We start from the raw sequence: 25,667 nt of genomic DNA, 5'->3' as shown, positions 1-25,667 counted from the left end.
GTAAGCGTCTTTTAATTTCATGGCTGCAGTCACCATCTGCAGTGATTTTGGAGCCCAGAAAAATAAAGTCTGACACTGTTTCCACTGTTTCCCCACCTATTTCCCATGAAGTGGTGGGACCGGATGCCATGATCTTCGTTTTCTGAATGTTGAGCTTTAAGCCAACTTTTTCAGTCTCCACTTTCACTTTCATCAAGAAGCCTTTTCGTTCCTCTTCACTTTCTGCCATAAGCGTGGTGTCATCTGCATATCTGAAGTTATTGGTATTTCTCCCGGCAATCTTGATTCCAGGTTGTGTTTCTTCCAGTCCAGCGTTTCTCATGATGTACTCTGCATAGAAGTTAAATAAGCAGGGTGACAATATACAGCCCAGCGTTTCTCATGATGTACTCTGCATATAAGTTAAATAAGCAGGGTGACAATATACAGCCTTGACATACTCCTTTTCCTATTTGGAACCAGTCTGTTGTTCCATGTCCAGTTCTAACTGTTGCTTCCTGACCTGCATACAGATTTCTCAAGAGGCAGATCAGGTGGTCTGGTATTCCCATCTCTTTACTGACTCGAATGACGTAAGTTTGAGTGAACTCCAGGAGTTGGTGATGGACAGGGAGGCCTGGTGTGCTGCAATTCATGGGGTTGCAAAGAGTCAGACACTACTGAGCGACTGAACTGAACTGAACTGATTCCTTACAAGACTGAGGATGGGGCACCAGCGCAATCAGACCTTGTGGGCGATGCTGAAATAGAACTTTCATGTTAAAGAGTATCTGACTTCCTCCACCCTCACCACCACTGCCTTGAGTTCCATGACAAAAGCCCCATCCCCTGGGGATTACATTAATCTCCAGAGCCCCCAGTCTCTGGGAAGGCAGTGGGGGAGAAAAATCCTCTCTAGGATGTGTTATTTCTGCTGCACCCCCACTGTCAGCACCAGAGCAGGACTTGAGGCTGGTGCTTTAAGACCAGTGAGGGGTGTGGGGGGGAAGGCAAGCGGCAGGTGTGTATGCTGTCTCTCTTCCAGACTTGTGCTTCCTGTCCATGTGGGGCTAGTGGTAAAGAATCCGCCTGCTAATGCAGGAGATGCAAGAGACCCTGGTTCGATCCCTGGGTTGGGAAGATCCCCTGGAGGAGAAAATGGCAACCTATTCCAATATTCTTGCCTGGGAAATCCCATGGACAGAGGAGCCTGGTGGGCTACAATCCCTGGGGTTACAAAGAGTTGGACATAACTGAGCACCAAACATGTATGCATGTATCATCTTAAAGTGTTCTCTGCAGGTGGTGAATCTGAAGTAAAGTAGGATTAAAATCAGGTGAGACATGTATAAATGGAATATTAAAAAGGCACAAGAAATGTCAGCCTTGTCTGCAGTGAACTCTGCCATGATAAGTGGCAGGGCTCTGCATGTAACCATGTGTCTCTGAGTGGTTTTAGATGAGATCTTTGCCCTCACATGCTGCCCTCCACAAAATGGCAAGCCCCAGGGCAGGTTGGCACACTTTGGGGCCAAAGATGAGGCAGGCACTTCACACACTGGCCTGGATCTGCTCCAACTGACTGTTTATGTCCAGGCATCAGTGCCTTCTGTGTTTTAGTTGGAGGCAACCGAGCAGGCCTGTAGAGTTAGAGAAAATAAAATAGGACAGGAATAAAAATATCCAACTTAAAATAAGTAATAATCCTGACTGCACATTAAGGCAGCTGTTTATGAGTGGAACAAGCAAGGTTGTGTGACCTTGACAGATTAGGCAACTGGCCCTTCCTTTCTTTGTCTGTAGAATGGGCATCAAAATACCTAGCACACATTGGACTTCTCTGGAGGTCCAGCGGCTAAGACTCTGCAAGGGGCCCAGGTTCAATCCCTGGTCAGGGAACTAAGATCCCACATGCCACAATTAAGACCTGGTGCAGCTGAATAAATATAAAAAAATACCTATCATACAAAGTTAACAATAATAAATAGTAATGACAGCCATAATTAATTGAACCTGACTGTGGGTCAAGCATTATTTGAAGGTCTTCACATTATGAAGGTGGGAGTATTACTATCCTTATTTTGCAGATGAAGAAAGAGAAACCCAGAGAGGTTTAGGAAGTGGTAGAGCTGGACTCAAACCTGTGCTGTTAATAATAAAACCACACATGGTAAGAGTCCAGCGCAACGAGACAGCTTTATTCAGAGCATGAAACACGTCCCGGTGAAATGAAAGGTGATTTAGATGGCTGTGCACTGGTGAAAAATTAAGGAACGTTTTATCACATGGTGAGAAACTTCCTCCTTTTCTGAATCTCTTCCAACCTTTCTGATGATGACAAAGTTAAAACCTTGGTCAGGTGCTGCTAGGCCTTTATCACTGTCCTAAAGCCTTTCAGCTTCCCTTTTAAACAAAGAGAGCAGGAGGCTGGGGCTTCTGCAAACATCCAGCTCACATTCAATAAAGATATTTGTTGTCACGTTTGTTTTCATGCCTATCTTCTATTTATGACAAGGGTTACTGGGTTTTCATTGATAGTAGGCATGTAAAAATCCCTCTGAAGATACATGGATTTACGGACAAAGAGTCCATCAGCACTAAACATTATTAAGCCAATTCTAGTAGAGGTGGTATTCAGATAAGGCAAAAATAGCCAAGGCTCATGCTTGTGAGTGACTCAGGCATGAGAAATCTTGTGATAGATCGTGAGTAGGTTTCAGCCTGATGCGTAGCACGGGGTTCGTACTCAATGAATGTTAAAAACAGAGGGAAGGGAGGATACCATGCTGTCTTCTGATCTGGGAACTGGAGAAAAGAAATGAGCCCCTGGTAAACTGCAGGAGACAGTCTTTCCCTTGAAATTTTGGGTATGAGTTCAGCTTGTTCTGAAGGTTGATGGATCAAGCAGAGGATGGAGAGAATGAGGTTGGTTTTGGTCTTCAGAGAACCCAGGTGGCTGAGTCTGGTGGTGGACTCAGAGCTTAGGGTCAGACCCGAAGTTACAAATGGGAGGCTCCAGATGGGGGGAGGGTTTTCCCCAAAGTCACTCAGGTGGAGAGCAGCTGAAGTATGAACTGGTGTTTCCATCTGTTTCTAGCCAAGTGCCTCGTCTTCGTCTCTTTTCCCAAAATAGTCACCAGGCTTGAACTAGTTCCTGGTAAAACCCAGATGGCTCAGGGATAAGTCCCCATCTCTAGGTGCTCACCACTTCTCAGCACTGCATGAGGCATCCTGAGTTACAGGAACCTCCACGAGGGGAAAAAACAATCATCTCCAACCTCAAGGATCTGGTAAAGCTCTGCTGTGTGATTTTGCCCTTAGACGAGCATCCTTTGAGAGGTAAGTAGCCCAGGTTTCTAGAGTAGCATCAGTTAGGAAGGTCCCTCTAGGAGTGATAAGCCCTGTATGACTCGGCTTTCACCAGGTTTTGCTTCAGTAACAACAACTCCCAAATCTCTGTGGCTTACAACCACGGAAATTTGTTTCTTGTGTCTGTTACATGTTGGTTGCGGGTCAACAGCAGGTAGCCACCGTGTTTCCTCCATAAGGGACCCAGGCTGAAGACACAGCCCTCAGCTGGGTCATGCCATTCTCGCAGGAGAGGGAAAAAGCAGTGACAGAATCACCTGAAAGTTCTTGAGGCTTCTGCTAGGAAGAGAAATGTGTTGCTTCTATTCTGTTTTGGTTTGGGCAGACTCCAGAGCAGAATCCAGAACCGGTAGTTTATTTGGGAGGGGCAGGAAATACCAGGAGGGAGGGCTGAAGTGGAAGGGCAACCAAGGGAGGGTAGGTTATCAAGCCCACCACCTCTGTGGGTGACTCTAGTTTAACCCACAGGAAATCGTGGAGACGGGGCAAATTACGTGCCCTGTTAGCCCTGGAGTCATGTGTCCTGGTATCCTCTCCAGGAATGAAGGAGCTGATGTATTTATACATTCAAATCTGCCAGTCATTGGCTGAGGGCTGCTCCTTGCAGAAACGTTTAATTCCCCACCGTTTCTGGCCCACAGGGGGCCAGAGTAGCCTTTTAGCTTCTGAGAAAGCCCTCAGGCAAAGAGATACAGATACTGGCAGTGGGAGTTAGCTGGAACACATTACAGTGAGATGGAAAATGTCTGAGACATCTCTCATTCCACTCACCGAAGAGGAGAGGCAAAATGTGGCATCAGGGGTGGAGGCAAATGGTCCTCCCCCAGAGGTCCAACTGTTATCTGAGGTCTGAAGCACAGCGTGCAGCAGCCCCTGAGCCCTGATGTATGCAGCACAGTAAACTCTTGAGTCACGAGCAGGAGTGATGCTTAATTGAGAACTACTAGGTAGACTAGGGGCTTCTCTGGTGGCTCAGGTGGTACAGAATCTGCCTGCAATGCAGGGCACCGGGCTTGATCCCTGGGTCCGGAAGATCCTCTAAAGAGGGAAATGGCAACCCACTTCAGTATTCTTGCCTGGAGAATCCCATGGACAGAGAAGCCTGGCAGGCTACAGACCACGGGGTCGCAAAGAGTCGGACAGCACTGAGCGACTAACACTCTCACTTTTTGGTAGACTAGATTGTTGACCTTGACAGCATTGACATTTGGGGCTGGGTCGTTCTTGGCTGCGGAGGGGCTGTCCTATGCACCGTAGGATGTTTAGCAGCATCCCTGGCCTCCACCCATGAGGTGACAGTGGCACCTTCCCACCTTCAGTGGGGTCAACCAAAAATGTCTCAGATGGCCAAGAGTCCCCTGGGGAGTGAAATTGCCCCCACAGGGAACCGCTGGTGTAGATCATGCATGCACTGCTAGTTCCCAGAGAACTGGAATAAATTCCTAATTCCGAAAGAATTAAATGATAGGTGCCTGGGCAGAGGAGTTCACAATCTAGTGGAGGAGACAAACAAATATAAACTCTAAGGACAAGTCACTCTGTGCTGCAGCACTTTGAAATATGTAAAGGAAGGAGAACTAGTTCAGGAACGGAAAGAATGCATTCTTTGAAGAGTGGGGATGGGCAAGGAAGCAAAGAGCCAGAGACAGCTGATTAAGGTTTTGAAGGATGAAGAGGAGTTTTCCCGGTAAGTGATACCATGTGTAGAAGTTAAATATAATCTTTGATGATGGTGGAGACTTGGGAATGCTGTAATAATTGATACTGGAAATGCTGACTTCAGAGCCTTCTCACACTCAGGCCAGATTGCAGGACTGTAATTGAATCTGCTTCACCTTGTGATAACAAAGCATTCTGAGTGCATAGGGACCTGGGTTCCAGCCCTCCTCTGTCCATCCACCAGCTGTGAACTTTTCTGACTCCCTCCCCATTTTCTCATCTATAAAGTGGGTATAATACCTACGTTATGGGTCTGTCTTGAGGACTAAATCATGCTAAACTCTCAGCCCTGTACCTGGCATGTAGTATGAGAACAATAAGTGACAGTTAATTACCATAAATATTATGAAATAGGCTGAATTTACATAATAATCGCTAACTTTGAATGAGAGTGTATTCTGCTCCAGGAACCAGCACAAGGGCCTGTCTGTCACAACAGGTATTATGATTGCTATCTCCATTTTACACAGGAAGAGGCCAAGGCATGGAGTAATGTGTATGGTGGGTGAATGGTACTCAGATGGCAGCAGATGTCTGAATAAGCAGTCTCTTTGCTGGATGATTTGGTACTTAGCATTTCTCCTTAACTTTTTGAAAAGAAATCAAGGGCTTGGTTATAAAGTTACTTTCACCAAAGTTTTAGAGCCAGTGTAGCAACTTTTGAATAAATGAACTTTTCTCACTGTTGACTGAAGGTCCTTAATGCAGTTATAGAATATTAATAAGAAAGTGAGTGAGCAGAGACTTATTTTTAACCACAGTATCTGTGCTGGCCTCTCAGTGAGAGTCTACTGGGGTAGATGATGAATCACCCAGTGCTGACCCCTTCTAGAAATGTCTGTGAGAGGAACACAGAGGGAAACTTGCAGCTGCTTAATGCTCCCCCTCCCCAGTCCCCACCCCCAGGCTATTAAAAAAAAAATGCTGAAAGTGTGTCAGCCTCCAGGATACCAGGTCCAGAACAGGAGGGGGTTTGTCTTCTCTCCCTTTGTGACAGGGACACATATGGTGTTCTTGGCGTTACGGGGAGCAGAATGTGTTCCAAGGACTGCTTTTAAATCTAGCCTCCCACCATGTGCCAGCGGTGGAAATCAGCGTAGGGTCCCAGTGTCTGGGGGAATACCCTTCTTCTCCTATAGGCTTGTTTCTGGCTGAGCTCTCATCTTTGATGGCCTCTCCTTGTAGGAACAGAATGTACAGCTCAGTGAGGGCATGGAGCTGGTGTGCCATACGTAGTTCTGTGTCCTGAACCCACTGGAGGAGCTCCAACAAGAAAGAGTCAGTGAGTGAAAGGTGCGGATGCTCCTTCTTTCCCAATACCACCTGTACGTGCCTGGACTACACCTTCGCCTTTGTTTCTCCCATCTTGGGCTCAGGTCCAGACTCTAGTCCTTGCCAGCCACGTGTTCTGGAGTAGATTACTTCCCCTGTTTATGCCCCGCCAGTAAGATGGCATGTGTGTGTGCTCAGTCATGTCTGGCTCTTTGCCACCCCATGGACTGTAGCCAGCCAGGCTCCTCTGTCCATGGAATTTTCCAAGCAAGAATACTGGAATGGATTGCCATTTCCTTCTCCAGGGGATCTTCTTGACCCAGGGATTGAACTTGTGTCTCTTGTGTCTCCTGCGCTGACAGGTGGATTCCTTACTGCTGGCGCCACCGGGGAAGCCCATCGGTAAGGTGGAGCGAATAATAATTCCATGCAGAGGGAGGCTGCAGGAAGTCAGTCTAAAGTACTTGGCTTGTAGAAAGTACTCTTGGTGGTAGTTCTTTTGCTTATCATTTCGAGATGGAGCTGGATCCGTTGGCGGTATCCTTGGGTGGGGGAGAGGGACTGGCATCCTAGAATTCCCCAAGCCTTCCCTTGGAGGGATAGTAAGGTGCCCTCAGGTTCTGTATTCCAGATGATGTTTGACACCCTCTGGTGAGCCCATGTTTTCCAAATGACAAAAACCATGGCAGCCTAGAGAAAGAGGCATCTGCAGCAGCTTTGCCTGGGCTCCAGCTGGCCCCCTTTCCTCGCTGCCAGGTAGCACCTGCTGTCTGCCTCCTACTCAGATGTGCGTGGGTTGGTGGCAACCCCAGAACATCTGGGGCAGAATGTGAATGCCACTTGGACTGTGCCTGACTATGTGATTGGCTGGTTGTTTTCTCTGAACAAGACCCCCCAAAATGTTTTTACTCTCCATGCCTCACCCACACCCATTCCTGCCTCCTCCACTTTCTATTCTTTCTTGAATATGCGTGCTTCACACTACCCCTTCTCTAGAGAGACAGTCAGCTCCCCCAGGGAGAGGCAGGGTCATGTAGTGGGTCTGGGCTCAGGCTCAGGAGTCCAAACTTGGAGGGTGTGGATCCCAGCTCTTCCGTGGAGCTGCTGTGTGAACATGGGCAAGTTACTCAGCTTCTCTGTGCGTTCTCCTGGTCTATAAATGAGAATAATAGCAGTGCCTACCTGACAGGGTCTTTGAGAGATTTAAACAAGCCAAGCTCATGTAAAGCACACAGAATGTGCTTTGACACATGGTGAGTCTTCAGTGAAGCTTGGCTGATACAAGATCTTACAGTGACAAGAGGTAGCAAAAGGGGATGGTGATGCTTCAACCATAAGAGCTTACGTGTAGTCAGGCTGCCGAGGGGATCTGGGATCGAAAATCCAGTTGGCTGTGGATTTGCCATGGATTCTTTAAAAATTTTTTTCTTTACTTATTTATTTGACTGTGTTGAGTCTTAGTTGTGGTGCATGGGCTTAGTTGCCCCGCGGCAAGCAGAATCTTCCCGGACCTGGGATCAGGTCCCCTGCATTGCAAGGCGGATTCTTTACCACTGGGCCACCAGGAAATTCCTTGCCATGGATTCTAATGGCAACTCTCAATCGTGAAATTGTTCAAAGGACCTTAAGGGCTCATGAAGTGAAAGTGTTAATTACTCAGCTGTGTCTGACTCTTTGCGACCCCATGGACTGTAACCTGCCAGGCTCCTCTGTCTAAGGAATTCTCCAGGCAAGAATACTGGAGTGGGTTGCCATTCCCTTCTCCAGGGAATCTTCCTGACCCAGGGATTGAACCCAGGTCTCCTGCATTGCTGGCAGATTCTTTCCTGTCTGAGCCACCAGGGAAGCCCAAGGGCTCATAAAGGCAATGGCTAATGTGCTTCTGTAACCTGATGAATCCAGGTTAAATGTCAGGGAGTGAGGCTGCCCGGAAATGAGTGGTTAATGATCACAGCGGGTGTACGGCTAGTAATGGAGGAATGAGAGTAAGTGCCAAGGAAGGATAGTGTGGTAACAGTGACTGGGGCTTGCCAGCTAGCTGCTGGGCTCGCTGGGTAAAAAAGTCACAAAACCCTGAGAGGAAAGAGGTGTAGTTCTTGCTTATGGAAAGGAGAGGGACATCAGAGGTCTAAGATGATCCTGTCGAGTTCTCAAACTCCAGTAATTACACAATGTTCAAACAGTGCCCTTGGTGCTTTTCAGCCAAAGTATACACTCAGTAGGACAGTTTGTTACTTCTGTGACGTCGGGACACCGGCTAGGTAAACTTTAAAGCACCTGACCGATCTTCCTGCAAGGTACAGCAGCACCGAGATGCAAGACAGAACTCACGCCCGCGCTACGGGGCCAGCGCATTCCTGAAGACGAGAGCATGGTCAGGTCAGGAGTCTTGGGATGGGGTGGGGCTGGGCTGTGCGGGGCGATGAGAAGGGAAGAATCACTTTATATTCCTGGAGGAAAAGAGAAATGACAGGTGGAACAATGGGTTATTATAGCACACTCATTGAAGCCTGTTTCGGTATCTGGCAAAGACACTTGCTTTCCCCAGGGGTTGAGGTAATGTGCTTCCTTCTGTGAACCAAGTCCTTCCTGGAAATGTAGAGGTGTCAAGAAAGGAGTGAAAATTGGGAAATGTAATCTGCTCATCAGAAAAAAACTGGTTCTGAAATGTTTCAGACTGGTGAAGAAAATGTGTGGGCCCTTCACCCTGATGCCTAGCGATGAACCAGGCACATGGTTCCCTTCCCAATGAGTGTGTGTTGAATGAATGAATGAATGATATTCATACGTTTTCATATAGACGTGTTCTCCTTTAGTTGTTGTTTAGTCGCTAAGTCATTTCTGACTCTTTTTGCAACCCTGTGGCCTGTAGCCCACCAGGCTCCTCTGTCCATAGATGACTGCTTACATAACATATTAATAAGGTGTTTAGTGATGACTTGGAAAAACTGTACCTTGTACTAAAATCATCATCTGTGATTGCATCTTAAAGAACTTAAGCACCCAGATGTGAGCCATAGTCCTTAATGAGGATGTCACTCGCACTGAATCCCGGATTCTAGAGGTGCGAATGTTAGCATTTTCAGCAATCGTTGCTGAAGGAACTGGTCCAGATAAAAGCGTATGCGTCTCAGCTCTGCCGTTTACCTGGTGTGTGATAACTGTATTTCCCTGTGCAAGCAGGTACCCGGTGCGATTTCATTGAGACTGTGTTGTCAGTCAACCCTGTTGCAAAAGCTCTTCAGTCCAAAGATTTAAAAGCAAAAGTGTTTAAGTGGTATTGCTCTGTGACCTGAACTTGGTGTGATGGGAAAGCCAGCAGGCTTGGTTTTCAGGTTGGAAAGACACTTTCTGATGTTGCTAAATACATAAGGTATTTGGTTCAGTGTTGTACTCTGGGACCCTGTTGCTGCTGCTAAGTCACTTCAGTCGTGTCCGACTCTGTGCGACCCCAGAGACTGCAGCCCACTAGGCTCCCCCATTCCTGGGATTCTCCAGGCAAGAACACTGGAGTGGGTTGCCATTTCCTTCTCCAATGCATGAAAGTGAAAAGTGAAAGTGAAGTCGCTCAGTCGTGTCCGACTCTTAGCGACCCCATGGACTGCAGCCTACCAGGCTCCTCCGCCCATGGGATTTTCCAGGCAAGAGTACTGGAGTGGGGTGCCATTGCCTTCTCCGGGGACCCTGTTAGCATTTCTTCTCTCTCTTGCAGCACAAAGTGTAGGTGTTACAAAGACCACCAGCACCTCCTGTCATTTTTCCTCTTCCAATCGCTCCTCTTCAATTCCCTACATAATTGGGAAGAAATGGCTGTAGTTCATTTGTTAAGTGTATCTATCGAGTGTTATCAGTTTGGGGCTCAGTTTTAGGGTTTACTAAATTGGGATGGTACTCAAATAATCTATCCTTTTATACATTGATTTGTATTTGCAGAAGCCCAAAAAGATGTTTTAAAAAGTCTAGTGAAGAAGAAATTGCTGATAGCCATAATTCAGGAAATAAAAAAGAGATTAGTGTGGAAAGGTCAGATTTTGAGCAAGGACTCTCTGTATGCGTTTGACACTACCAAGTTGTGAAAAACCTATGATTTTCATTTTTTTACATTCATTCAAATGATTTATTCTGTTCATATTTTGGCTTATTTCTCCTCACTGCTTTAAACTAATTTCTTAAAGTTCACTTGTTCATAGTTTCATTTTAAAGGATATTAATATTATGACTATAAAAGTTCTATATGCATATTATAACCAATGGTTAAAATTTTTTTAAGTATAAATAAGGGGGCAGAATCACCTGTAATTCCTTCAACCAGAGATAATTGCTATTCAAATGTATCTTTTTCTAGTCATAATGTAGGATAATATTTGGGACCATGTTTTATATCTTCAGTCTTATATCTGTTTTTTAGATTATCCCCCTCCATCATTTTTTTTTTTTAAGTAAGGGAACTCAAGTCATTATACTGTAAATTCCTGTTCTGAAGTCCCTTCTACTCCTAGTGATTACTCTTGAGTCCACTCTTGTCTTGTGTGGGCTGTGTGAAGGGCCTGCTGTATGTCCAGCTGCATGGACAGGCACGAGGTTGACAAATGGAAACATGGATAAGAAATTACATCTTTTAATGGCGCTGTCATACTTCACTGCTGCTGTGGCATTGTTTGCTTCACCTTTCAGAGAGAAGGAACTGAGTTGTTTCTGATTTTCTTATTATCTACATAGTGCTACAAGTAATCACCTTTGTCTGAATTGAATTCACTTTTCTTGGACATTGTTCCCAAGATGGGGTTGCCAGGCCCATGAATATAACCAGACTTATAATACTTGCTACCCCTTTACAGTGTTACTTAATCCAATTAATACTGCCACCTGTGATGTCCAAATGCCCTTGTTTGCAGAAAGCCCACTCCTGTCCAATCTAAGTCATTATATTTGTTGGGTTTCTCTGGTGACTCAGTGGTAAAGAACCTGCCTGCCGATATAGGAGACCCGGCTTCGATCCTTGGAGTCAGGAAGATCCCCTGGAGAAGGGAATGGTGACCTACTCCAGTATTCTTGCCTCGGAAACCCGATGGACAGAGGAACCTGGCAGGCTGGAGTCTGTGGGGTCTCAAAAGAGTCAGACACGACTGAATCGGACACAACAACAATTTATATTTGCTGCCTTAATAGGGATCTAAAATTAAGTGAAACAGATTTGAATTTACTTTTTGAAACTCTTACCTTTTTGTCACCAGAGGTACATATAATGCTTGCCAAAAACATGAAATGAGTTTGTTAATTATTACCTAAACAATATTTTAAAACATATAATGTATTATTAAAAACTTAGTTTCTACTAAGTAATAAAATTAGCATAAGGACATAATGTTTGGGAAAAGTTCTGAAAGAAAAGACTTGCTTCCATTTTGATTTTCCCTCATTTTTCTTTGTCTTCTCACCAAATTCTCAGAAATTTTACCATTCTCAATGCCATTCACCTGCTTGCCCTAAATGTTTCAAGCAAGCCTAAGCAATAAGAGAAGTGATATTCTAGACCTTCAGAACCAATTTCCTTTCAAGTGGTGGAAAAGGGTCCTTGGATTTCCTTGCCTTGGAAAGAAAAGATGCCATGAGTTCTTGACCCAAAGAGACTGTCCTAGAATGCACCCCCTCTCTGCTCACATCCGAACCAAAGGCATTCTGCCCAGAACTCCAGGTGAGCCCTGGTCACTGCCTGGAGTCTTAATCTTAGCAAACACATAGTCATAACATTTGGCTAGAGAAGCACATAAATATGAGCGGATTCTCTCCAAATGAACCTTTCTCCTCTCCAGGGACACCAGTGGGGTGGAAGACCTTATCCCTGTACATTTATAAGACAAAGCAACACAAGCCCCTAATATCCTTGTTAAAAATCAATTAGTAATATTGTATGGGTTGGTTGTAGGTTTGTGAGTATGAATTTGGAAAAAAAAGTTACAGGCTCCCTCAGTTTGGTCTACTTGATGGCACTCAACCATCAAGTTGAATTCAAGAACATCCAGAGTGTAAACATCCAAAGAGTACAAGGCTCTTGAGGCTTTAGAATCACCATGGCTGGATGTCTTACAACTCACTCGGCAGACTAAAACAGCTGCTGCGAGGCTGTGCATTTCACATGATTACTTTCACGTGATTATTTTACGTAACATCTAAAGAGAAAAAACAGCTCTGTAGTGAGCAGTGCTGTGATCATCCCCTGCCACTCTCTGAGAAAACCGAGCAGAGTTACCTTCCCATATCCAGTGAGATAGTCAGCCAAGGTGCTGAGTCTCCGCCTGTAACTGACCTCACTTACTCCAGAGTCATGTGTTGACCAATCCCCACTGATCTGCCGCACCTATGCAGTCAGACAAGACGGTCAGCAGGCAGGACCCATGGGTGCTGCCCTCCCAGTGAGCCGCCGAATGCCCCCAGGTGCTAATCACCAGAAAAGGGGCCAGTTATGGGAGAGAATAGAAAAGGGGCCATGGAGATGAAGAGGGTGGAAGTGCAACAGGAGGGCATTGAGGGCCAAAAGGAGGAGGAGGAGGGCAGCCCACCATGGTTGGCATCATCACAGACCCTCCGCATACTCGCTGTTTTTCATCCTAAGAATAAAGTCTGTGCTTTGAACTTTTCTTCCAATGAGGGGGAGGACTGTGACTTCCCACTGGGTGAGAGAGCCTGCTGCAAGGCAGGAATCCTCTGAAGGTTTGTGTTTTGTCTTTGACATTCAAGCACATTTTACACCATCTTCTATCATATCTCTGTGTTTATTTCTGTATGTTATATTATTTTAAATTACCATTTAAATGATTCTAGTATGCAATCATTTATGAGTTTCCATTGATTTCAAAACACCACATGGATGGGGAGGGAACTACATTAATTAAAAGGCACATTCCATTTTCAGAAATATTGAAATATGGGGACAAGGTGTACCTTAGAATGAAGACATTGAGCAAATTCTGAGTGAAATCGCCGCTCCTGGAAGCTGTGTCATGTTTCTGGTGGGGCTGAGTCTGTCTTCTGGTATATGTTTGTGTACATGTAGGGGCAGACAAGTACCTTGGTATCTAATGCACAACCTTAGATGTGTTGTGGGGTGGGGGTGGGGAGTGTGTTGGGTTTGGGGCTGAGAGGTGTAAGGAATTGCCCAGTGCCCATTCTGGATTCTTTTCTGTCATCCCTTAGGACAGAGTTCCTAGACCTTGGCAATGTTGGCATTTGGAGCCAATTAACCCTGTTTGGGGAGATGTTTAGCAGCATGCCTGGCCTCTGTCCATGAAGAGCATCCCTTGTCCCTGGTTGTAGCAACCAAAAATGTCTACAGATGCTACAGAATTGCCCCTGCTTAAGAGCCGCTGCATTAAGGCCAAAGAGAAGCTCCCAAAGCAGTGGACCAATACAGAGTATTAGGGAAGAGTATTTCTGTTCTTGGGGAAGAGTATTGTGATTAAGAACAAAGTTTCTGAAGTTCGGCTGAGATTTTCAAAACCCACTTACTCTGTCATTTTGGGCAGATAACCGCACTTTTGGGGGCCTCAGTTTCTTTACCTGTCAAATACCTCTGTGACCTCCCGGGATCGTTGTGGGCATGAAATGCTTGGAAGGAAACCTGGAGTAAGTGCTTTGGACATATCAGCTACCATTACTATCAATGGTATTGTTGTTGCTATTATTATTGAGGGTCCTTTGGCCACCCCCACCAGCTGGGATAATCACTGGCCATCTCTCGCCTGCAGGCTCCCGCCTCCCGATCGTGTCGATAGGGCTTCTCACTCCCTGATCAAGCTCTTCACTTTTCCTGCTTAGGTCCGTCCTCTCTCACCCCCTGAATTCTCATTTACTTCTGCAGCGCTGTTTACCATCACATTAGCCCACTCATTCCCAGCCTAATCCTTGGAGTGAAAAGTGTGCGTTATGTTTATTACAAAATAAGAGCAACTTGCCTTCTCTCTCCTGCCCTCTCCCTTCTCTCTCCCTCTCTCTCTGTCTTGGGTTTGGTGCAGCTCCTTCTGAGATATTTTTATCAATCTAAATGGAGATGATACTATTAGGAAGAGAAAGAGAAAAAATTGTACCAGTCCTTTGGAGAAGCAAGCTGGAACCTAGCTGTTTCCTCCACCATTGGAATGGCTTCTAGAAGGACAACCTTGGCACCGGGACAGGATAAAAATGCCTCATCTCTGTGACCTCTGAGGATCGGCCAAGGCAAGAGTGGATAAAGAGCTAACCTACTCCACCTGCCAGCCAAAAATAGGCTGACTGCGTCACAGGGCTTTTGGTCATTAAACCTTTCCTCTGCAGCAGTCTGTGGTTCCAACTGGAACGGGGCCAGGGACGGGTTAAGGTAATTCACTCCCAGCCCTGATTCCTCTCCTTGCATCAGAGGCAGCCTTGGAAATTGAGTAGTGCTACATGCGGGTGTAAATTCCTAACCAGGAATGATATATAAGCAGCCAGCTGTGGGAACATGTGCAATGAGGCTACTTATAGATTAACTATTCTTTGTCTTTTAAATAATGAAGACCTATTTTTTGGATCAATCAGTTTATTTTTTTAACTTTTGTTTCTCATTCTAAAGGTTAATTCATGTTTGTTGTAGAAGGTTTGAACATAAAGAATCAATAAGAAATTAAAATCTATCCATCATCTTACCATTACAGCCACTGGGAACATTTTGTGCCTTGTTTTTCTTGCATCTTGATGCAATGTACAGTTTTCCTAAAATTGTGATCATATGCAGTTCTCTGTCTTTTCATTTCAAAAGTACACACAAAGTACTCACAATGATACTGCATCTCAGATTCAATTCAAGTGTTAGCCGCTTCAGTTCAGTTCAGTTCAGTCAGTCGTGTCCGACTCTTTGCGACCCCATGAATTGCAGCACGCCAGGCCTCCCTGTCCATCACCAACTCTGTAGTTCACTCAAACTCATGTCCATCGAGTCAGTGATGCCATCCAGCCATCTTATCCTCTGTCGTCCCCTTCTCCTCCTGCCCCCAATCCCTCCCAGCATCAGAGTCTTTTCCAATGAGTCAGCTCTTCACATGAGGTGGCCAAAGTACTGGAGTTTCAGCTTTAGCATCAGTCCTTCCAATGAATACCCAGGACTGATCTCCTTCAGAATGGACTGGTTGGATCTCCTTGCAGTCCAAGGGACTCTCAAGAGTCTTCTCCAACACCACAGTTCAAAAGCATCAATTCTTCGGCGTTCAGCTTTCTTCACAGTCCAACTCTCACATCCGTACATGACTGCTGGAAAAACCATAGCCTTGACTAGACGAACCTTTGTTGGCAAAGTAATGTCTCTGCTTTTGAATATGCTATCTAGGTTGGTCATAACTTTCCTTCCAAGGAGTTAGTGTCTTTTAATTTCATGGCTGCAGTCACCATCTGCAGTGATTTTGGAGCCCCCAAAATTAAAGTCTGACACTGTTTCCACTGTTTCCCCATCTATTTCCGATGAAGTGATGGGACCAGATGCCATGATCTTCATTTTCTGAATGTTGAGCTTTAAGCCAACTTTTTCACTCTCCACTTTCACTTTCATCAAGAGGCTTTTTAGTTCCTCTTCACTTTCTGCCATAAGGGTGGTGTCATCTGCATATCTGAGGTTATTGATATTTCTCCTGGCAATCTTGTTGCTTAGTCGTATCCAACTCTTTGTGACTCCATGGGCTGTAGCCCACCAGGCTCCTCTGTCCATGGAATTTTCCAGGCAAGAATACTGGAGTAGGTTGCCATTCTCTTCTCCAGAAGATCTTCTGACCCAGAGATTGAACCTGGGTACTATATCTCATGAGGTCATTAAATATATTTAACTTCCTCTTGACTGGGCTGAGTGTACATGTTAGTAGGAAGAGGCTCTGGTCTGGGGAGCCACTGGAATGTTCTTCAGACTCCACAGTCCCAGGAGGAACTGATGTGCCATCTGTGGGAGCAGAGACATGCTGGTCATTCAGGGAGGTGGGGAAGGAATGGGAGGCTGGCAAGCTGCCCTGGAGAAAGCATGGCACAGGGAGTGGAGTGTGGGCTCCTAAGGAAAGCACTTCTGGGTTGTATTCTGTCTGTGCCACCAATCATTTCCCTGACTTTGATTAACCTATCTCACCCTCTAAACCTCAGTATTCCCATCTATAAAATGGAACTAATGATTGTGTTTATTTCTTTGGATTACTGGGGATAATACCTGACTCAGAGTGGGTACACAGTAGTGATCATTAGTATGCTATCATGATTAATCCCTCACATGAAGACTGGGTCAGCCGACTCCATGCTATGAGGATAGTGGGTAGATGGGTTCACTCTGTAAGAAAATGTCTAAAAGAAAATAAAAATGTGGATTGGATTTATATGTTCTCCCAGAGGGGAGGTGCAGTCAAGATATAGGGTGGTCCAAAGAATGGAGTTAGGGCTCCTTCCATTATGCTTTTGAGGCCATTAGTGGAGAATGCTTCCAATGCCTGCTAGGAGGTCACCCACCCCAGAGTCTGGGTCTAGACCAGAGTCTCCAACCCCAGCCGGGTGTCCTCCTAATCAGGCTTGATGGAGCAGCTAAGGGTATTTAATACATCATGGCAACCCACTCCAGTACTCTTGCCTGGAATATCCCATGGATGAAAGAGCCTGGAGGCTGCAGTCCATGGGGTCGCTATGTCGGACACGACTGGACAACTTCACTTTCAATTTTCGCTTTCATGCATTGGAGAAGGAAATGGCAACCCCCTCCAGTGTTCTTGCCTGGAGAATCCCAGGGACGGGGGAGCCTGGTGGGCTGCCGTCTATGGGGTTGCACAGAGTCGGACACAACTGAAGTGACTTAGCAGCAGCAGTTTTATTGCTGCAGCCAATGTTAAGACTTGGAATTGACACATTGGGATGAAATCTTATCTCCCAGTGCCTTTGTGGAAGGATCGCCAGGTAGCAGGGGTTGAGGTCTGGTTCCAGTCAGGAGCAAGAAAGCATCTGAGATGGTTGGAGAGACCTGGGTTTGAATCCTACTTCTGCAGTAGCTTTAGGATACTTTGGGTAAGTTTCACACACTCAATCGCTCTTTACCTTCTCACTTGATCCAAGTTAAACATCTGTACCTTGTGGGTTGATGTTGAGGATTAAAAGAGATAAAGTCTAGGACATGCCTAGCACCATGCTGGACTTGCTATAGATACTAAAAAAATGTTGATATCATCTTCCACCTTCTCACTCAGCAAGATAAAACAAGGAATAAGAGAGTCTCTTGGTTTCTCCATCTGTAAATAAGAAGGGTTAATAAAAGTTAATGGCTCACTCAGCCTCTAGGGTTTGGGAAATATTTGTTTTGTCCTCCGATTGTTAGTCCTAAACATCAGTAGTGAGTTTCCAGTATTTGCTGGCACATCCTGGAAGATAACCTTTGAGTGTATACCATGTGGCGAGCACTGAACTCAGCCCTTTGCATGGGTCATCCCATTCAGGGGTCACATTCCATAAAGAAGAAAAACAGAGGCTCAGAGACATTATTAAGAGACTCATTCCAAGTTTCTTACTTCATAAGTGGTGGAGGTGGGATTTGTGCCTAGACCCTTGGACAGAGAATAGATCAAACCAGAGAATCCTAAAGGAAATCAACCCTGTATATTCATTGGAAGGACTGATGCTGAAGCTCCAATACTTTGGCCACCTGATGTGAAGAGCTGACTCGTTGGAAAAGACCCAGATGCTAGGAAAGATTAAAGGCAGGAGGAGAAGGTGGTGGCAGAGGATGAGATGGATAAATAGCCTTACTGACTCAATGGACATGAATTTGAACAAACTCTGGGAGATAGTGAATGACAGGGAAGCCTGGCATGCTGTAGTCCATGGGATTGCAAAGAGTCAGATATAATGTAGTGACTGAGCGACTCTACTTCTGGAGACCATTTTTACAACTAAAGACTTCTGTCCCCCCGTTGGCAAAGATAAGTACAAAACAGACTAGAATGGCCATTTCAGCAACTAAATTGAAGCCCCCCTGAGCCCAAGGACTGTGGGTTATCCACTCTGTCCCCTCCCAGGCAGGCAAGCAGCAAATACGAACTTGTGGAAGAATGTATGGAAAATCTAAGCATTTGAGTCAGGCTTCCTTTAAATGAAGATGTCCTGTGAACAGCAAGTGCCTTAGACACGTAACTCCACTATAAGAGAGTCCAGGACTTTCTCCAGTCCCTGGGTGACTGTTCGGAGCAAAGGAGACTGAAAATCTGGAGGGGAAGGACATTTCCTCAATTTTCATTTCCTCACAAAAGGAAGAGAGGAAAGGACCAGAGATGAAGAAGACAGCTTCATAGGTTTCAAAGCAGAAAACCATCTGAATTATTGATTTCCAGGACCTGGACATTAGCTGGACAAGGTTTGGTGGTTAGCAGGCTATGTAAAGAATCTGTTTCTAAGGACTTATAGAAAACTGCAACTTCATCCATCATTTAATTTCTTGTTCCCGGGAATGTTGGCCTTTGATTCCCTTTGTGCTTTTGATTCCTTCCTGCTTCTTCTTTTTTTTTAATTTTATTTTTATTTTGTGTATTTTTTCTTTTTTTTGACCGTGCTGGGTCTTTGTTGCTGCGTGCGGGCTTTCTCTAGCTGTGATGAACGGGAGCTACTCTTCATTGCGGTGCGCAGGCTTTTCATTGCAGTGGCTTCTCTTGTTGCAGAACTCAGGCTCTTGAGTGTGGGCTTTGGAAGATATGGCGCACAGGCTTAGTCATCCCACCACGTGTGAAATCTTCCCAGACCAGGGATCGAATCCATGTCCTCTGCACTGGCAGGTGGATTCTTAACCACTGGACCCCCATGGAAGTCTCTGATTCTCCCTTTTAATGTGGCCTTGGTTTTTATCTTTATTTCATCCATATAGTGTACACCGTAATTCTGGCCTTATTCCTCACTCTCTAGGTGCTCCCATTCACATCCTGACTTCCCATTTTGCTGCCTGTTGCTCCCAGATTCACTGCCCACATGGTTCTGCCTGTTCCTGAACCTTGCCTTTCCCAGCCCGCCCCTGGGCATTTGCCCTCCCCTTCCTCTTCTGATGCACGTCTCCACTTCTCTGTCCCTAGGCAGTGTCTACCTATAGCCTTCTAGGCTCAGCCCACGTCCTCCTCTGTGACTGTGTCCCAAACTGTTTCGTCCGTCCCTTTGTCACTCCGATTGCACTGATGTGTGTGCATCTGTTCCTCTGGCACTTAACCATATGCTTCCTCTGTCCCCTCTAGCCTTTCTCCCATCTACTCAGGAAGTCTTTAAATGTCTGTCTTATTATGGTGACCCCACTACATACAAGGCACTCTGCTGAGAGCTGAGGGACAGCCAAGAGGAATATCGGGTTTGCCCATCAATAGATGCTTGAGGGAAGACACCCCAGAAATAAGTATCCATTGGCCTGACTCATGGCTGGAAGTTCTTTCACCAACAGCAGAGGAAGCCAAGGCAGGCATGCCTCTGCTTTTGACTTTCCTCATCTCTTCTCTGCAGAAGCAGATGCCTGAGGAATGCTTTAGTGTTAGCCTGGGTTCACAGTCCTACTCCTAGCGAGTTTGTGCCCATCAGTCCCAGAATCCACCAGCTATGTGAATTCAGCATCTCCCACTGGGCATCGTGTGGATGCTGTTGGGTTGGGCACTTTCTCTGAATGAGAGCAGCCTCAGCTCAACCCAAGTGGAGCCCAGACCATCACAGGGAGTACAGTCCTTGGCAGGGTCAGAATGGAAAGCTGGCTTCAGAGGGAGAGGCCCCTTCTGCCACTTCTGCATGTCCTAAAGCTCACCGCACCCAGCTTCTTTGTTGTCATTTTTCTTAGGAATAAATGAGTGTGATAATTCATTTAATAAATATTTGCTGAGCACACCATTCTCTGATGTCCTAGTTCCTCCCTGGCACAAAGATAAATATGACTGTCTCTGCTCTAAGTCAACATCTAAGAAAGAAGGCATATGCAAATTACTCAGAGAAAGATGGCAAATATGGGCACTCCTCAGTATCGTGTCCTTGACAAACATTGCTAATCAAGCATAGAACTCACCTTGAATCTGAATTCAGTTCAGAATCCTTCTCAATACATTATTCTAGGCAGCCGCCGTTATTGAATTGGGTATTGGGCAAGAGTCAACTGGCTTGTGAGCATTCTTATCTTTGTTGTTCAGTAACTAAGTGTCCACCTCTTTGTGACCCCATGGACTGCAGCACACCAGGCTTTCCTGTCCTTTACTATCTCCCAGAGTTTGCTCAAACTCATGTCCATTGAGTCAGTGATGCCATCCAACCATCTCATCCTTTGTTGGCCCCTCCTGCTCTCAGTCTTTCCCAGCATCTTTCCTAGGGTTTTTTTCAATGAGACAGCTCTTCTCATCAGATGGCCAAAGTATGGAAGCTTCAGCATCAGTCCTTCCAGTGAATATTCAGGACTTCCAGTGAATATTCAGTGAATATTAAAGGACTGATTTCCTTTAAGATTGATTGGTTGGATCTCCTTGCTGTCCAAGGGACTCTCAAGAGTCTTCTCTAGCACCACAATTCAAAAGAATTCTAATCTTTAAGGCAGTCTAAAGGCCACTGAGATAGAGGGAGGGGACTCATTGTATTGAGTTACTGTGTCCATCTGTTTAGTGGAAGTGCTCAAAAGTAACACTGCTTTTGGGGAAAACCCCTAAGATCACTCCTCATGACATGTTCATGCTTCCCCTGCTCTCTCATGCTCCTTTCTGACTGTGTTTTAAAGGATTCTTCTTCCTCTCTTTCCCTACAGAAGTAGTTGTGAGATTCAGCTCTCGTCCTTTTTAAGGTCTTTGTTTTTGCCTGTTCTCCCACTTGGAGAGTTAATTGAAGTGGTCAATTCCCCAATCTTTATCTTCAGGTACATGTTTTTTTTCCCCAAAGTCTTCTTCCTTTGGCATTGGAGCACCAGGATAACCTAAGCCTGCATTATCTTCCCTACTCCCTCCCCAGCCCCAACTCCTTGCCTCCAGAGCCTCTGCTGGGAGCGTCTGGGTCCACTCATGTGGAGTCAGCTATGGGGTGTCCTGCCCCCATGCCTCTCTTCTCTGCTTTGTCACATCCTAGCCAGCATCTGCAGAGAAGGCAATGGCACCCCACTCCAGTACTCTTGCCTGGAAAATCCCATGGACGGAGGAGCCTGGTCGGCTGTAGTCCATGGGGTCGCTAAGAGTCAGGCATGACTGGGCAACTTCACTTTCACTTTTTACTTCTCACTTTCATGCATTGGAGAAGGAAATGGCAACCCACTCCAGTGTTCTTGCCTGGAGAATCCCAGGGATGGGGGAGCCTGGTGGGCTGCCATCTATGGGGTCGTAGAAAGTCAGACACGACTGAAGTGACTTAGCAGCAGCAGCCAGCATCTGAGTCTCAACCGAATTGTCACTTCACCTGGAAAGTCATCCCCAGCTTCTTTATGATTTCCAAAGAGAACCAGGGGCTGAGATTCTTACTATCTTCCTCTTTCAGTCATTCAACAAATAGCTGCTAACTGCGTCCTAAGGATCTGCAGTGAATACGACGCGCACCCGCCCTCAAGGAGCCTGGAGTCTGGTCGTACTTCTGCTGCTAGTTGCTCTGGTTCATATGTCACACCTCTGCCATCAGACCAAACCCCTGGTGGCCACTGTGTTCCCACAGTCCTGTGTATAACCAGATGCCCCACATATCCTGGAGCAGACTGAAAGGTGGCCTCTCTCAAGTTTGACGAATATGTAGTCCTTAGGGCAGCTCAGAAAGGGTGGAGGGCTGGAGAAGAAGGAACTTGGAACATGGCGGCTGGACCCCAGAGCATTGGGAGCTGGGGCCAGGGATGGACGCCTAGAATGGAAAGCAGTTGTGGTTAAAACGTGTTAAGGATATGAGCTGGGTTTGCATTCCAGCTCTTCTGCTTAATAACTAAGAAACTTTGGCAAGTAACTTAACACATTATTGACCAGGGGATTTTTACAGAAACCTGTGGCTGACGATTTGTTATATAAGTGAATATCGTTACATCTCCAATCAATAACATTTGGGTAACAAATGTTATGTCTCTGGTCAATAAGTTGTTAATTTCTCTGTGCCTCAGTTTTCTCATCTGCACAATGGGTCTTAAAATGTCACCCTTATAGAGTGGTTATGAGGTTTAAATAAGCAAGTGGGTTTAAATGAAAACAAAGCGCTGAATACAATGCTTGGTCTACACATCAGCTATTACTTAGACTTTCCTGACAGTGGGATTTACTGGGGATTTTTAAAGTACCTTTCTGTAAACAAAGTGCATATTATTTATGTAACCTGAAAAACAGACAAAAAACTATTTTTCTAAGAGACAAGGAAAGAGCCTGGTGGGTAAGGGGGTCACAGTCATCTCTGCTAGCTCTTGCTCCTTGGCCCATGTGGAGATTTCTTGGTGCACTGCGTGTCGGGAGGTAAGTTTCAATCCCACCACCCTGCCTATTCCCTTTGATCCCTCCTTGTCCTAAGAGTTTCACAGTGTGAGGCTCCAACCTTCCTGGATGCTGCCATGGTTTGCTCCCTAGAGTCGTTTGTTCTCATAACTTGCTTGGAGAACAGAAATGAATCACCCAAGGGTTCCCCTGCAGAGAGGATTCACTGAGCAGTGTGGTAGCAGGGGTTCCTCAGGCCTGGGCAGAGGTCTCTGAAAGTGGGAAGGTATATGCAGTGCTAAGCAGAGGAAGGAGGGGGCCAGCTTGTGTTTGCAAAAGCAGGAGCCAAGTCCACACGTTTTATGAAGTGTTTTATGGTGAAGCTGTAATTGGAACCCTGTTATTTAGCAAGAATTATGAGGTGTGATGGTCTTAACGCTGAGAGTCCTGTGGGGACCTGAGAGAAACTGGCAGGGGAAACAGAGAAGTAGGCATCGTGGAGTGGGTTGCTTGGATTCCTCACACTGCTTAAATCTGCCTATTTATTATTTTTTAAATTATTGTTATTCAGTTTTTACTCTGGGACATTCAAAACTCAACTTAGAGACAAACCAGATATATTTGACAGTTACCTACTGTCTCTCTGAAACAGAGTTGCTAAGCCTCATTGAGTGGTTCGATCCTCTTACTACCTTCTAGAGATGAAAAGTGCCCCTGGGTCACTTCCAGCTCAGAGGGCAGGGGAATGGGACCCAGTCAGTGAGCTCAGGACCCAGAAGCCCTTGCCATATATAGAGAGGGAGGTTGTCAGGCCCACGGTTGATCCCGCTCATCATTGCCCCAGCCTAATGTCTTAGTCCCCCGAGCTGAGGGATGGGCTTTCCAGGTGGCTCAGTGGTAAAGAATCTGCCTGCCAATGCAGGAGACTCGGGTTCGATCCCTGGGTCGGGAAGATCCCCTGGAGAAGGAAATGGCTACTCATTCCAGTGTTCTTTCCTGGAGATTTCCATGGCCAGAGGAGCCTGGTGGGCCTACAGGCCATGGGGTCACAAAAAGTCAGACAGTACTGAGCACGCACACACAGCTGAGGGAAGGGGCTCGCGTTCCTTTGGATACCCCAGAACCTGCAGGTTGCCTGAAGAAGGGATGTGGTCTCCTCTTTGTCTCTTTTACCCCGTGAGGGATGGCCACCATGACTCAGGCTTTTGGCGCCATGCTGTATCCACAGCGACAATCTTCAGTGGTTGGAGAAGGACCAGATGTTGTTCACCAGGGTCCATGAGTAAAAGGCTTTGGGGGTCTTGGATTGTAAGGAGAACGTATGTGCGTTTTCAGGGGGAAACGCCTTCAATCACATCAAACATGTACTTGACCGAATTTGCCTGTCTGTGTGAAGGTGAGGAAATCCTCCTTGCTGTTTTTAGAATTTACCACCTCGCTCCTGCCTCTGGGCCTTGGCACTTGCTGTTTTTACTCTCAGAATACATATCCCAGGGTTTCCACATGGTCACCCTGACTATTTTCAAGTCATTGATCAAATGTGCCCTCCTGACCCGCTTATGTAAAATGGTCCTCCGTCACTCTCTGTCCCATTGCATCACTCCATTGTTTTGCCACAGTGGTTTGTGGTACTTACACTGTATGACATTATTTGTTTATGATCTCTCTCTGGGTAAGCCTCTATGGTGTTCACTGCTCTTTCTGTGGTATGTAGAATAGTGCCAAGACCAGAGTAGCTGCTCAAGTGCCAAGACCAGAGTAGCTGCTCAAGTGCCAAGACCAGAGTAGCTGCTCAAGTGCCAAGACCAGAGTAGATGCTCAAGTGCCAAGACCAGAGTAGATGCTCAGTAATGGATGAGCAGACGCTCAGTACCGTCTGAATGGATGAGTGAATGAACAAATTAATATCTTTGATTATATTTGGGTCTCAGATGTCAAATGTATTTTTTTAAATGATAGAAGATGGAAGTCAGTTCTTTTTTAGAAATTTTTGTTGAAATATAGTTGGTCTGCAATTCTGTGCTGGTTTCAGTTTCAGATGCAGAGAAAAGCAGTTCAGTTACACACACATATTTTAAAAATATATATCCTTTTTTCTAACATTCTCTTCCAGTATAGGTTATTATAAAACAATGAGTATAGTTCTGTACTATACTGTAGGTCCCCATTGGCTATCCATTCTATACACAGTGGTGTGTATAGCCCAGTCCCAAACTCCTAATTTGTCCCTCTCCTGGTCCCCAAACAACCACAAATTTGCCTTCCATATCCATGAGTCTATCTCTGTTCCACAAATAAATTCACCTGCATCACTTTTCTAAACCCCACACACAAGAAATACCACACAATCCATCCCTAGCTCTCTGTCCCACCCCCGCCTCCAGCACTCAACACACACACCCCACATCTTTTCCATCCGTCCATCTGTCCATCCATCCATAGACACCCAGGCTGCCTTCATGTGCTGGCCACTGCAGACAGTGCCGCTATGAACACTGGGGTGTGAGTTATTAGTGGGGCTGCTTCTCAGCCACGTACCTTGGGTCTCAAGCATTTCATCTGCTATGAAATGCATGTGGGCACTGCAGTGGACATGTGTGTGTGTGTGTGCGTCTCAAAATGAAGCGGTCAGATCTTGGTGCACAGATATTATTATTATTATTAATTGTTATATTCTGGGGCACAGATAATGGGTTTCCCCCCTTTGAAAATGGGGTACTGACATTGTAGACACATTGGCATGGTTTTTGTGACTTACCTGAGCCCTTACAATCTGTCAGAGCAGGATAATGATGAAAGTCTCATTTGCAAGCTGCAGCCCCATCCTAGAATCATTATTACCACATTCTGGGGGAGATGTCCCAGGGGTTGAACCAAAGTGACCAGGACCGGTTTGGGGCTGGTATTTTCTCATGCATGAACTCCTGTGTGAATGGGATACAACGG

At 45.9% G+C, this 25,667-nt stretch overlaps 1 protein-coding gene across 4 annotated transcripts in view; it reads left to right on the top strand.

Annotated features, from left to right (window-relative positions):
- The window catches only part of SLC1A2 (solute carrier family 1 (glial high affinity glutamate transporter), member 2), a 139,041-nt gene that overhangs the window by 17,570 nt on the left and 95,804 nt on the right, over positions 1-25,667 (top strand). The window contains exon 1 of one of the 4 annotated variants that reach the window (XM_010831856.1): positions 8,245-8,718. The exons of the other annotated variants lie outside the window; for them this stretch is intronic. Coding sequence (XP_010830158.1) covers positions 8,711-8,718 — 8 coding nt within the window. The 5' untranslated portion in view covers positions 8,245-8,710. Of the gene's footprint in view, positions 1-8,244; positions 8,719-25,667 lie in introns of those variants that run through there. 4 annotated transcript variants of the gene reach the window in all.

Source organism: Bison bison, unplaced genomic scaffold (assembly GCF_000754665.1).
Source record: "Bison bison bison isolate TAMUID 2011002044 unplaced genomic scaffold, Bison_UMD1.0 scf7180017864531, whole genome shotgun sequence".
Taxonomy (NCBI): domain Eukaryota; kingdom Metazoa; phylum Chordata; class Mammalia; order Artiodactyla; family Bovidae; genus Bison; species Bison bison.
Note: the sequence above shows the minus strand (reverse complement) of the source record. Positions and strands in the feature narration are given on the sequence as shown.